Source organism: Megachile rotundata, chromosome 4 (assembly GCF_050947335.1).
Source record: "Megachile rotundata isolate GNS110a chromosome 4, iyMegRotu1, whole genome shotgun sequence".
Classification (NCBI taxonomy): domain Eukaryota; kingdom Metazoa; phylum Arthropoda; class Insecta; order Hymenoptera; family Megachilidae; genus Megachile; species Megachile rotundata.
This window is the reverse complement of record NC_134986.1, coordinates 3,498,591-3,514,337: the sequence shown is the minus strand read 5'-3', so window position 1 is coordinate 3,514,337 and position 15,747 is coordinate 3,498,591. Positions and strand designations below refer to the sequence as shown.

General features: G+C 31.0%; 1 protein-coding gene across 6 annotated transcripts in view; it reads right to left on the bottom strand.

The window, feature by feature from the left end:
- The window catches only part of LOC100883044 (uncharacterized), a 151,359-nt gene that overhangs the window by 123,938 nt on the left and 11,674 nt on the right, over nucleotides 1-15,747 (bottom strand). Inside the window, exons 1-2 of one of the 6 annotated variants that reach the window (XM_003707167.3) lie at nucleotides 15,668-15,698; nucleotides 4,022-4,280 (exon numbers count right to left, since the gene is read on the bottom strand). In XM_003707167.3, the coding sequence (XP_003707215.2) occupies nucleotides 4,022-4,280; nucleotides 15,668-15,683 (275 nt within the window). In that variant the 5' untranslated portion in view covers nucleotides 15,684-15,698. Of the gene's footprint in view, nucleotides 1-2,730; nucleotides 2,878-3,845; nucleotides 3,969-4,021; nucleotides 4,281-12,919; nucleotides 13,069-13,273; nucleotides 13,528-15,667; nucleotides 15,699-15,747 lie in introns of those variants that run through there. The other 5 variants (XM_076530331.1, XM_076530332.1, XM_012294425.2 and 2 more) reach the window with 5 other exon arrangements.

Genomic DNA, 15,747 nt, shown 5'->3' with positions numbered 1-15,747 from the left:
TATAATTAAATTTGTCTGGTACATATATTGCACATACAATACTAGCCAAATAAATTTGGACACAAGGCGTTTTTCTTTTTGTTTGTTGAAATAACATAACAGTAACTTTCAAGTAAATTATATGAAAGTAATCACATATTATAAAATATAATGCATATTTCAGCTCGTTATATCAAAATGTGTATTTTATGTTGAAAGTTATTAAATTTGTTAATATAATCTATTTATCATCTGTATGAATTAGTCGATTTAATATTAATATACTGAGGTATTGAAATGTATTGAGAAAACTTATTTGTTCTAATACATTTGCATAATACTGTTTGGAATATGTTCTGAATGTATATTGTGGAAATTTATTAGCAATATATTCGTTTTCAATTTATTTGTAATACAGTTGTTTACAATATATTTGTAATTTCTATTTTGTAATTTGTTTGTAATAATAATTTTGTAATTTATTTCTAACAAATAGTTTGTCGTTTTGCAGCTTATTTGTCGTAATCATTTTTATAATACGTCCGTAACATATGTTCGTAAAATATATTTTCTAGAGTTATAATTTAAGTATATTTCTTCTTCTCAGCTATTTAATCTTGCAAAAATAATACAAATACTTCGAAAGCAAATGTTAGAAATACAAAAATTTATGACGTAAATGGATTTTAATTATCAGAGTGACATGAATTTTCATATTCAGATTCTGATTCTAAGATTCTTTCTTTTATTACCAATTTTCATGGTCTTACTTCTATAAACACAATAAAAAATATAATTCCTTGCATATGAGGATTTCATTACAGTCGCATTATTACCCAAAAGAGTATTTCTATTTTCTTATTATTACCTGCCGGTTTTACTTTCAAATGCATCACAATTATAATTTTCATTTAAATCATTCTGAGCCCTTTTTTAAATAAAATAAAACACAATTCATAATTAATTTTCAACTAACAGTGAAATTATTGAGAAATTTTCCAATACTAAAATTTACCAGAGCTAAATACCGTAATATATTCGGCTAAAAATACTTTTAACCTTTAATAGACTTGTACCACGTTCAAAATAAACATCTTTTCAATACCGTTAAAGAGCCAAATTTGCATCGGCCAAATATTAGGAAATTTCAATTACTTTTACTATATATCGTTTAAAGATCAAAATATGATAGTACGTTTTATCAATTGCTACCTTAATTTTTTCAAAAATGCATTTGCCATATTTGCAAATTAAATAATTGTATACCAACTCTTTGTTTTTGGGACACCCTGTACGTGTGGCCGACTTGTGTGCGCGTGCAAAATGCGGGTGTGTGCGTTCACACTAATGAACTAGGGAGATCGCATCGCTGCACCCGGAAAGATGGCCAACAGAGGGAGGCAGAGCTGGTCAGCTGATCGCGAATGTTGTTTCCCGGACTAACTCAATCGCTATGTCCTTTTCGTCGCATGAGTGCCGCTGTGAAACGAACGACACCGAACGATACACGTGCGCAGTCTCGCGCCGCTACATATTTACCGTGAACATTTAATTGCCTCATAGGCCGACCAAATAAAAATAACTTCCTCATTAAGGTACTACCGGTATATACACATGACATGTGAGGAACTGTCACAGTGCCGTAGCAAGAGAGTCACGGACCCCGAGCCAATAAAAATTTTAACCCTCTCAAGTATAAATGGTAATAAGATCGACTTTGGTTTCCTCTATCTTCCTGTTCTATATTTCTAATCTTTGCGGGACATTATACAGTCGAGAGCAAATCTGGCTTCCGTAAGAATAACGAAGCATACAGAAAGGAAGAGCAATCTGTTCCTCTACTTTTAGAGGCCTTTAGGAACGCGTGAATTTGAATTTGGGTTATATGAATTTACAGGAATGAGAATTTGGGTATGCATGAATTTGTGGAAATAGCAATTTTAGGATATAGATATTTGGAGATACTGCGAATTAAGAAATATAAAGGTATGAGAATCTAGAGATTTGAACGTTTAGTTTGGGGATATATGTATTTGAATGACTTAAGAGGAAGCCTCGAAGTTGGAGATATACGAATAATCTTAGAACTTGAATTTTTAGGAATTTGGAGACGTAGGAATTTCAGGACACGTGATCTGAAAATATTAGGATTTGGGGATGTAGAAGTATATGAATCTACAAACATAATGGACTAGAAATATAGTAAACTGTGGACTTAGGAATTTGGAGAATTTGGAAACTATAAAATTATGGAGAATTTAGAAATTTAGAAATCATTATATTTGGGGATGTAGAAGTATATGAATCCACAAACTTAATGGATAAAAAATATAGAGACCTATGAATTTAGAGAATTTTGAAAATTTAAAAACTAGAAATTTAGAAATCATCAATATTACGTATAAATGTGTCATTATTTAAAGGAAGCTTACACTCAAGTATGCAAGAAAGAAACTAAAAATTACTAATTGTAGTGAGAATTTGATATGGCAATCTAAAATTTTGTTCGATAAAATACAGAAATTGTACCATATCTCGAATTTGTAAGTTTAATATCTCAATTTTAACGAAATTTGGTATAATAATAGGAATTGTAGTACTGAAACTAATCATGGATGTTGTGTGTAAATATTTCGTAGTTTACAATTAATAGTACAGGAATATTTGACATTATACTTCTGGGATAACTTTATATATTTTTTAAAATAACATTTTATTGATCAAGCGAATGATAGAAGACAAGTGCTTTACCTAGTAATTCCCCACAGTCTTTGACGTAGATTCGAATCCCAATAGGATCCAAACGATAGCATTTTTGTTTAAATGTGTTTTTATCAAATACAATAATTTATATGGATACGTTTTCATTTTACACATTTGTTATTAATTACTGTATATTGTTTACGATAATCACATTCTGGTTATTTTTGTTCTTAAATTATTTTCTTGCTTTTCACACATAAAAATTACTTATCTTTTAACAATAATTATGAGTAAAATTTTATCCAACTCAAATTTTAATTCAGTATTAAAACAATAACACATCTTAAAACTCTTAAGTTTTCGAATTTGAAAATTTTTAAATTATCGAATCTACAAAATCTCATTTTGTTTCAAATTCTTAAAGCAACAAATATTTAAATTAAAAGGTTGTTTACTATTCGAACTTGCAAGTTCATAGATGACCAAATCTTAAATTCAGAAATTCAGAAGTTCAGAGATTTCAAAAATTCAAAAATTTTAATTTTTTAAATTATCCGAATTATCTAGTCCCAAGATACTTAAATTCTCAAATTTTCAAAACTCCAAATCTCCAAATTACCAAACTATCAAAATCCTTAAATGTTCAAACTTGCAAATTATCGAATTACCAAATTCTCAAATTTGTGGATTCTCAAATTAGTAAAATATTTCTCAATTCCTGAACTTCTGTCTTACAAAACTTTCACCAACACTTGTGCTATAAAAAGGAAACAATGAGAAATGTATCCCTATATATGACGCCTTAATAGAATCGCAACTTGCGCACGAACACATCTCCTACCATCCAAAGATTGAGCACTTGAGCACTCCCGAGCAGTGTCTCAAACCTGATCACTTAACTAACTCAACGTATAACTTGAAATTGCAGATCGATAACTAAAAACCTTCAAAATACCACGTAGACTAAAAATCTACGCTGAAAATCACATACGATTAGTTTCAGTGTCTAAAGCGCAATCGTCGTGCCAAATATCGTTAAAATCAGGGTATTATTAGAACACCACTAATTTTAAGCTGTTTCAACTTGTCACAACATGCAGACATTTTTCGTATCAATTCACTCGATATGAAAGGCAGATCATCCTGCAACCGTGATAACACACCCCACTGCGTCACACGACGGCCAGCATCCTGAAACGATGTTGCGCGGTGCTCCGAATTCTGACTGAGAAAACATCGATGACACGTCCGCGACAATTGCTGTCTCTTACACGAATATACCCGAAAAGATCCGACGATTCGTTGCGAATGCATACACGATAATTTAGAAGAGACTTACGTGGGCATTGACACGACCGGGCAGCCAAGTTGCAGAAGGTTTCTGGCGAGATATTCCGGCGCAGGTGCGTCGATCGCAGGTGCGGAATGCCTGGCGGGCCGGACTGACGCAGCATTCGATTTTTCCGTTGTCCATGACGTGGACGATTTTCCATCATACGATGATACGTGCAATCGATTGCGATCGATGTTGCCCGAGTTAGATGACTTGGGTATCCTTAGAGAACTGGCGCGTCGAAACGACGAACCTAATTCGCTGTCTGAAAAGCAGATGTCATAACGTTGCATTGTATAATAATTGATTTATAACGCAACCCCGGTTGACGCACGCGGATTTTTAGGAAACTTTGTACGATTCTTCGACTGGACCTATCTGAGTGTATAATCGAATTTGTTGGTGTTTTTTACTCTAATTGTAGCGACTCTTAGTCGAGACGAGGTAATGTAACTGTTGACTGCTATGTATTCTGTGTAATTGCTTATAAGTCGTAAACGACGGGAAATATTAAGAATTGTTTGAAACAAAAATTATACAGTTCCTTTAGATCTACCAATATGTGAGAAAGGTTTTTGAAAAATATAGTTTTAGGAAAATTTGCCTCACATTCATCTTCAATTTTTCTAAGATTAGTCAATTACATGAATATTGCATAAATATTAATACGTAAATATACAACAAAGGAAAACATCTGCTATTAAATTAAACGAGGTAGATGAAATAAATAGAAAAATCTTGAAAGAAAAATATTAGTACACTTGCAAAACATTAGCATATATTTAATCTAAACAGAGGATAAAAATATGAACTAATTTGAAAATACAATAAATACAAACCTTTATTTCTTAATAACTTCAGACATCCATTTAAATAATAATTTAAACAAATATTGGGTTTTATGTTGTTAAATTGTTCTATTCTATGTGATAAATTTATTTAATAGCTGAACGTTGCCTAATTACTTCATATGTTCACAAAATAGTTGTATAAATTCTTCCAAACAATTTTATAATATTTACTATATGATATTTATATTGAGAAGTATAAAAGACTTTGAAAATGGATATGTGCTCTGTTACAAAGTATATTTTAATCAATTCTGCTCGATAAGTGTCTTAAGAAATAAATCTATTTAGAATAACCTGCTATTTATATAATTTAAATATACTTTGTTCGTCATTTTTTTTTGGAATAAACTATATGTTGGTTTATCATTTCAGCTTAAAATGCCGAGTCATCTGGATACATTTATCGAGGTTTGTAATTTCGTTTCTCTCCACTATCGACTACAACTTAAAATTAAGTTATAGAAATAAAATTATTTTTTTCTCGCTACATTTGTTGTTTTGCAAATCGTAAATATTATTCTTTGCATCATTTTATCAGTGGGAAACTTTTCTTTTTCCCAACTGGATATACTGTTCATTTAAGACGAAATAAACAGCGAAATATATTTACATTTAATAAAAGAACAAGTAATAAATATGCAGAAGAGATTACTGAATGTAGACTCATTTTTTTATAATGATTAGCAGGCCAAGATTATTCAAATTTATTATGTAAGAGAGCACATATCCATTTTGCAATGATCTCTACACTTCTGAAGCATAAATATTATAAGCATTCTAAAAATTGCTCGACAAAACTTAGACGAGCATCTTACAAGAATGTGAATCAATTTGACCACATTCCATGATTAAAAAGGATTTATTACAGAAGAATAGAACCGTATATCGCTAAATACAATCGATAGTTGTTTAAATTGTTGTTAACTCCTTGCCATACTTTGATGAGTTTGACCAGTAACGTACTCGCAGATCAAACATGATAAATCTTATCAAATTTTGAATATGCTTCAATTTTAATTTTAAGGGCAATTGTAATTTACATAGGTAAGTTTCGCTGAATGCAAAATGTTACAGTTATTGTAATTATTCGATACATACAGGGTTTGTCCAATAAGTATCCGGACTGATTTTTTTCTGCTAGTTTGGTAGGTCAGGGAGCAATCTCTATTAGCTAGATCGATGCGGAAAGTTGTTATGTATAATAAAAATCTAGGTTCATTTGTTTTCCACCATTTGTTTCGTTTATATCGTGCTTGAAGTGGAAGCGTATTTAACGTTTGCGTCGAGAATCAAAATGCAACGAAACATCGAGCAGCGTTGTGCGATTAAATTTTGCGTTAAGCTAAATAAATCTGCTACGGAGACATTTAATATGATTCATCAGGCCTACAAGGATGATTCCATGTCCAGAACGAGTGTTTTTGAGTGGCACAAAAATTTCAAAGATGGCCGTGAAGACGATGAAGACGAGCAACGCGTTGAACGACCGTCGTCGTCCCGATCCGATACGAATGTCGACAAAGTGCGGGAAATTTTGAATTCCGATCGCCGTTTAAGCATTCGTTTAATTGCACAGGAATTAAATTTAACGAAATCCACTATTCATTCTATCGTAACCGAGGATTTGCAAATGCGAAAAGTGTGCGCTAAATTGGTTCCGAAGGTTTTAACAGAGGAACAGAAAGAACGCCGTGTGACGATTTCTCGTGAACTTTTAGAATGTTTGGAGAGGGATTCAAATCTTTTAGACAGAGTGATTACCGGTGACGAAACATGGATTTTTGAATACGATCCGGAGTCAAAAATGCAAAGTGCTGAGTGGCACACAAGCGGCTCTCCTCGAACGAAAAAGGCTCGCATGAGCAAGTCAAGGATAAAATCATTGCTTATTGTCTTCTTTGACGCAAAAGGTGTTATCCACAAGGAGTTTGTGCCTGCTGGACAAACAGTGAATGGCCAATTTTACGCAGAAGTGCTCGAACGTTTGAGACTTAAAGTACGCCGCGTACGAAGGGAGATCGCGAATTCCTGGATGCTCCATCACGACAACGCGCCAAGTCACACGTCGTTAATTGTGAGACAGATATTGACGAAGCATAACATCACAACACTACCCCAACCACCCTACAGTCCAGATATGGCACCCTCTGATTTTTTTCTGTTCCCTCGCATTAAAAGAAGCCTTAAAGGACATCGTTTTGGGACGATTGAGGCGGTTCAAGCGGCTTCGACGGAGTGCCTGAACAGTCTTACGCTTGCCGACTTCTAGGAAGCGTATAAACAATGGAAAACCCGCTGGCAACGGTGTATTGATGCAGGAGGGGCATACTTTGAAGATTATTAACTCAATGTACGTATATCTTCAACGCACTTCATTTTAGGACATCAATCCGGATACTTATTGGACAAACCCTGTATATGTATTACTATTTTAGGTTTTGTGTATTTTCTATATGGGAGAATTACGTCAGTGTAATATCTACAACAAATAAACCATCTCTATCGTTAGATAATTCTCAATTTTATTATAATAACATTATAATACTTCAACCACGTTTCCTCGTGTGTTTCCCGTTACCGTACCTTATGTAGAATTATATTGTAAACTTGCGGTTATCTAACTGCGATGTGTCACATATATAAAAATAACTTTTATCACAAAGATTGTAAATATAGCAACTATATATTAATTTAATAATCAATGTAGAAAATACACAAAATCTTAAATGGCCATTGTATGTGGAATAATTACAATAACTACATACTATACTACATCGTTAAATTTGTAAACAAAAAATGCTTTTATTCGTAAAAAGAGGAATTTTGATTTAAAAAAAAAAATGATGGAAAAGGTAACTGAATTATTGTAAAAAAAATTATTTTTTTTAAAAACCTTTCATATAGATTTATCTACAGAAACAGTGGAATTTTTTGTTTCATACATTTTTTAATATCTTCTGTCGTTCACAATTTAAAAACAGTTATATGGTCGGGTCGATCCATATGAAGGGGTAGATTTTTCTGTTATAATAAAAAACAGATACCAAAATTCCGATTACACTCTTAGTTCTTATGAATTGTGCAAAGTTTCATAGAAATCAGAATGTATCACCAGGGTTCCTTTGCTAACAGAAACTCAGAGGAATTAATATTCGATAATTAACCTCTTACCCTAAGGTCCTTATACATTAATAAACAACGACTGTTTTTAACATTGAGAGTACCAAATAGTTAAATTTGAAAACTTACCGACCAAAAAGTAACTCATATAGTGCCTGACTATTATTGTGTTCAATAACAATAAAAAATAGGACTTTATTAACTCTTTAGCCAGTCAGTTGTTTCTGATAAGTGTACTCGTCATGAAGAAATTGCAACTAGTGAAATGAAATAACTATCTGGTTAATCTATAATTTTCTAGGAAGTTGAGACCTTCACAGCTACAATGTTAAGATAAATACAGAAAGTAGATATGCTTGGCACGTTTTCCATTTATCGATCCTCGATTGTGCGGATTAAAATTAGAATTGAATTCAAAATTCAATTACGATAAAAGTACGAACCTGGTTTGTCGTATATGTATAAACTATAGTGCACGTCATGAGTATAACAAGGATATGCAGAGGTAGAAATGAAAGAAATATAACATTCTGTTATATGGTATGTATATTACGTGATTGAATGCAAAAGGAAATCGTAATCTTGTCAACGAAAAGAAAGCAGCTGTGGTTAAATGTTATTATATACAATATATTTTTATAGCTGTAAGAACTAAGGAATAAAAAAATAAATAGAAATATCTATTTCCTAAGCACATCTATTTATTCTTTCCCTACTAGAGTTGATATATACATTAACAATTTGATTGCTGCTTCTACTACTTTAGTTATCATAATTTCGAAACACTTAGTTTTTTACATAGTTAACCATCAGCGGTAGGAACATCTAATTTGGTTATCTTTTAACGTTAGTTTCATTCAAAACAGAATATTTCTGAATTTAATTATCAATTATGAAATGTTTACAGTCTCTGACCATCAAATTAGAACTACATACGAAACTTTCACTTTTATGGCTATAACGTTATGCCATATGGAAAATTGTTTTAGGTCATGCAAAATTATTACTAAATATGTTGATAACGATATATACATAGCAATTTGTTACTATCGTAATAATAAATTGTATGGGTGATGAGCGATTAAAGGCCGTGCAAGCATTTAGGTTAGGCTCGAGTATCGATAGCACGTAAGGTGAAATTTAGTGAATGCCATAGATAATATCTGGAGCCTACTCAAAAGACTAGTTAACAACTCTCCAACTACATTATCTTAGTTGAAAAGCATTACAGATATTTGGGAAAACAAGGGAGATATCAAGCATACAGGTATGATCAATTTATATTGAACATGCCGGATATTAGCTGCCAACAAAGCAAGGGGTGGAAATACAAGATATTAACATGTGTTAATAATGTTATGTACAGTAGTAGTTATGTTAGTTGCTAATAAATATCATTACAATTTGAGCAGACTTTTTAATTTTACGGAAAATGTAAAAAATGCTGAATATTTATAGTGGACCTAATTCGATGGCCAAGAACTATCTAATTTATGTACATATGTATATGGTATGTTAAATAAATGTAAACATACTATCTTCTAATTCATGTATGTATATGGAATGTTTATAATTGTTGTATGAAGGAACAATGTAATTACTTGTTCTAAAATGTAAATTAATCACTCAAGAATGCTTGAATATTGCTCCTTATGATGTCAGATATCAAAAATTGTGAGCGATTACTGATTTATTAAGATGCGAAGAAATTAGTTGATTAATTGTTGAGTATCTTGTATAATAATCACAGAAGATTTGCGTATAGGCACTGTGGAAATGCAGCACCCCCTATTTCCCCTTAATATTATCGATAAGTAAGTAATAAATGATTCCTTTTATTCTTATAGGATTTTATCGAGATTCTTTTTCTTTTTATACACATTTCGTTTTACAAAATTTTAAAACAAAGGCAAAACATTTTCTGGAGCAGCATTCTCACTAATTTTAATTACGTGCCGCTACTGATAATAATAAAGTAGTTATAAAACAATCAATTACTGTCTAAAGTCTGCTTCAAAGTTGCAAGGGAGATTATGGATGATTAACGAGTCACAATATAATATATACATAGTAAATGTATCATTCCTGGCCGTTTTAAGGATTCTATACTACCTATTAACACTAGAACAATCAATCAGTCAAAATGACTGGTTTCAGATTTCTCATTTTATATTACAAAATTTTATAGTCGTAATTTTATGGAAATGTCTGTCATATTTTGTTCTATTAGGGGTACCGAAAAGTAATCAAAATTTTGTTTGCTGGCGAAAAATATTTATTTATTAAAGAAATCTTAAATCAACAAAATAATTTCCATCAGTTTCTAATGCTTTTAGCCAGCGTAAAGGCAATTGTTTCCTTCTTAAAAAAAGTCCTTCGATTTTTCATACAAAAACTTTGAAATCATCGAAGAAATTTTGATTACTTTTCGGTACCCCTAATATATGTTACTTGATGCTTTAGTATTTATTTATTTCCCTTCTTATTATATTTTTCATTCTTCGACAAACGAGCATTTAATGTCGGTAGTTCTAGTGTTAATGCATAATCGAAGAAAAAAATACGTACACAGAAATACAAACTACAACAGTATACTTCCAAATTATAAGTTGAAGAATGTTCAAAACATAGTTATTTAAACATCACTGCATTGCTACATAAACTGCACCATTTGTGACCACAATAGGTACCATTTCTGAAAAATCGATTTGCCATCTGTGGTCACTTGTGAATCTGGTAATGCAGAAGATTCACAGTGAAAATTGTAGCACTCAATCTATTATCAATGTTTATTATTAACAAATAATGCAAACCTTCTATACAAAAATGGTATTTACTGATAATATCTATTTCACGTTTGTTAGCTAGCAATATACAATATTACTCTCTTACTGTTTTTTTAGTATTTTCTACTTCTTTTGCCGTTCAACGTTACTTTTTTACTACTTTTTACTAGTGTTTATTGTTTATTGCTACGTTTTACTACTTATTACTATTTTTTATTATTTTTTAGTACATTTCATCATTTTATATTATTTTTTGTTATTTTTTACTACTTTTGACTACTTTTGACTACTTTTGACTACTTTTGACTACTTTTGACAACTTTTGACAACTTTTGACTACTTTTGACTATTTTTGACTATTTTTAACTACTTTTTACTGCTTTTTACTATTTTCTACTATTTCGTACTACCTTTTACTATCTTCTACTATCTTTTACTGTCTTTTACTGTCTTCTACTATCTTTTACTATCTTTTACTATCTTTTACTATCTTTTACTATCTTTCACTATCTTTTACTATCTTTTACTATCTTTTACTATCTTTTACTATCTTTTACTATCTTTTACTATCTTTTACTATCTTTTACTATCTTTTACCATATTTTACTGCCTTTTACTATCGCCTTTTATCTTTTGTTATCTTTTAGTTCTTCTTACAATCTCTTAATATCTTGTAATTCCCCATATTATCTTTTACTATCTTCAACTACATTTTCACTTTTCTTACAACTGTTCATTATTTTGCACTATTTCACAGTTCTTTTCTACTTTCAAAACGTTAATCTTTTCATTTACTCCTATTCTTGTTAGTATTCACTTCAATCATCTTTCAATCACCATACTTGAAAATAATTATGAACATTTCTAAACTTCTAACACGGAACATCCTACGTTCTACTTTCTACTCTATCTAAATTATAAAAGATCAACTACTCAAAAGGATTAACATAAAAAATTCATTAACACATATTGCACAATTAATTGTTAATTAAAACTTATTTTAAGCTTTAATGCCTAAAAATAATAAATTTACATTTTCGAAACGTATACCATTTTTAGTCAACATCCAGTTTAAGTATAATTGATATATTCTGACTATATTCTGATATAAATCTAGACAATATTTGTTATATAAAATAAAGATATGTAAAAATTGCTCCATGTTATTTCCAAATACAATAAATAATTATTCCACACAAGTTATATGTTAAGCATTATTTAGAAGCAGCTGAATATTATCTAAAATGCACATTTATTTACAATTATTAACTCAAACCATAAGATGGCATTGAACCATATATAATCTATTAAGATCAAATTTTACAATACTTAATACTGGAACTACAGACATTAAATGTACACTTACTTTTTAGTCGAAAATAAATAAATACTGAAACATTAACTAACATATATGACTATTTTTATCTCAATAACATATGACATCTTTTTCAACAAAAGTACAGTAACAAAATCTTGTAATATAAGATATGAAAGCTGAAATATTTTGGTTAGTAGTTCTAGTATTAATATATCAGTATTAACCCTTCGTTGCATGCCTTTCTGGATTTCGAAAAGTAAAGCATTTTCGATCCTTAACCATTAATGTTAATAAAAAGAATGGCTATAAACGAATGCGTTCTATTAAAAGGATTTATTTAAAGAAAAAAGGACACAATATTGCAACATTTCGAAGAGGCAAAGAAAAAATTAGAAATGAGATATTTTCATTAGTTTCGTTAGTATGTGAATTTTGGTACTCTTTTACTGAATGCACGAATTTCATAGTATGTTCAGATACCGCAACCCTTTGTATTTGAAAGGTGACTCACGCTCCCCATTCAGTTAGCACAATTTGAAATGTGTATATTTCAACTAGATCTATGATGTTATTCAAGTGATGTACAAATATAATAAAACAGAAAAAAATGATAATTAATAACATAGAAATAATAACAACAAGATAATTCATTAAACTTTTCAACTAGAAAGTTTTAACAGCAAAAATAGCTTCTAAAGAGTTAAAATAGAATGCAACAAAGGGTGAATAACAAAATAACTACAAATGATACAATGGCCATAAATGGTATCCACCTTACGTATTTAATCGCAGTTAAATCAGCTTTTAATGTATCGTAATATTGAATCACCTGAGAATCCTCGCGCCGACATGACAGAAAACGTGCGTCGAGTATCCCACCACGTAAACGAGTGATGTAATAAAATAGCTCCGAAAACGATCGGAAGTGACAAGAGACAACGCGAAAGCAAGGTCCGCTGAATGGATGGCGACTGATGTTGAGGAAACAAGTTAACGAAGACGCGATTTCTCGCCTATTGCGACGACGCTTTAATTCGTTTAAAAACCCTCTTGCATCATATTCAACCTTAACATTAGAACACTATTTCTTCGGTTTCTCAGCAGTTACGTGAGCGCATTAACGAAGACATTTGCTTTCGTAACCAAGTCCGCGTGTGCGTCGAGTTGCATCGGGTCGGCTTACCTTGTATCTGATAAATTCTTAGCGCCATTAAAAAAAGATTCTTTCACGATCGATACGACGCGAGAATGCGAGAGAAATGAGCGACGGAAGAGGTTCTAACAGGCTCGTATTTATCGAACACGTGTTTTAACGCGAAACTGTATGACTCGTTTTTCGAAACCGGAAGACACGTCACAAGTTTTCCCGTTTTCTGCGAGAACTATCGAAGGCACTTCGCCAGTAGACGAGATACGACCTCGCGTGCTTCTGACTAAACACTGAGACCTCGAACGTCTGTCAGGTATGCACAAGGGCAATCACGTACAGATTTTGGCAATAGGCTGCGCATCCTTTCTGGGAATACCGCATTTCTGAAGACACCTGCGACAAACACGCGCTAATGTTTAGGCAGATGGTAGATTCGATTTGCGATGCAGACGCTGGAATACTATTTTTGAGACGCTTCATTGACTGTTTTGTTATGACTAGTTTGGTTGGACGACATTCAAGTCCGAATAATGTCTGGATTTGTGACCGTGAATCTGTATGCTTATATGACCACGAATTGTTTCTTCTAGTTTCTGGAACTTCGAGTTCACGGATTGAGTTATCGGAGAAGAGGAAACTTGGTGGTTTTAGACGATTTAATACCATTTGTTAGATGCTAAATTGATATCAATATTTTATACAAAATACATAATATTTTTAGATGTTCAATTAGTACCAATATTTTACTGAAAATACTCTATATTTTTAGATATTCAATTGATACCAATATTGTACTGTAAATACTAATATTTTTAAATGTTAAAATGATACCAATATTTTACTTTAAATACTTCATATTCTTAAATGTTAAAATATTACCAATATTTTACTTAGAATATATTATTTTAGAATAATTACAATATTTTATTTAAAATACTAAATATTTTTAGGTAATAAAACGATACCATATATGATTAAGGGAGACAAAGCAAAATTTTTGATCAACAACAAACCTTTTGATCAATATTGTAAAATTCAAAGAATTTTTCACTGATACAGTATCTTCAATAACTATATCATGAATCTGCTATAATAATATGGCTTCATTATAATCTAATGGGCACGTTAATTACTGCAGTACTTAGTAATGAAGGTAATAATGAATGTATCATTATCGGCCATGTTCACATTGATAATCAATGATTATTTAATTCATTAATAATTAAAGGTTAATGAGTATTCTCGTTAAAAATAACAAATAAATTGATCTGTTGAACAAAGACTTGAAACATTTAAGTTAAAAATATTTTATTTATAATTTCAATGACTATTCGTATATTAAAGTGACCATTATTAAGTATGAGGAAGCTGTGATGTATTTGAACAATTTAAATTTGCCGCCTTAACACTAAACGTACCGAACCGATAAAATAATTGATTCACACGTTTCTTATTTTAAATTACAAAGTTTAAGATACTTTTCATGAAATGTTGACTTTTATGAAGATAACGAATTAATTATTTTATCAGTTGTTCGTATATTTTTAATGTCAAAAAATGTGCATTATAAGGTATTACAGTTAAATATGTTCTGACTTGATATAACATGAACCATAGTCCTCGATGTGATTACAAATGAATATCGATTCAGTAATAGGATTAGTTTGTAATTTAAGAAAGCAATCAAGTACATTGTGTTTTTGCTATACAAGGTAAAATTAAAATGACTAAAAGTTGCAACATAGCATAATAATAGTTGGAATTAGCATATTTTCATAAATTATTCTTTAAAGATTCTAACCTCTCCATATTTGGAATAAACATCTCAGTTTAGCATAAATAATAAAATCAACACTAGAAATACATTTAAACAGTTCAATTATGCCTAAAAGTATCCACTTTTATGTTCATTTGATAATCTCCAAAATTAAAAATTAATTTTTAAAATTAGTCTCAAAATACGTTACTTGTGAAACCAAAATCACTTACGATTCTGAAAAATATATTTCCCTCCAATATTTCTCTCTAGTATATATAATATAGAGTTCCCTCTAATATCGTATAATTTTGTGACTATACATAAATTTCACACTATAAAAGTATTTACTAAAAACTTATTAATAGCAAAATAAACAGTAAAAAGTAAACTATTTAATAAACGATTCAAAGGATTAAATATCTCGAAATAAAGACTATACAATTTAATCCACTTTCATACCGACTCGTTTACGAATTTTCGTTCAAATATGGGAAAAACTCGAGACACCGTATACGTAGTCGGATCCCATTTACACGAATAACCCGTTAGAAAGTGGTATGTAGTTGGTTCAGAATAATTTCCTGATTATTTGCCAGGGAATTCCACGATGAGGTAGAAGCATGGAATTCGCACGGTCTAGAATGAAAACAAACGACCAGCTTTCTTACCATGTATTCGCTCCATGTTCGCGAGATGGAAAAGAGCAGCGATAACCGTAATATCGTCAGTGTTTGACCGATAGCACGTT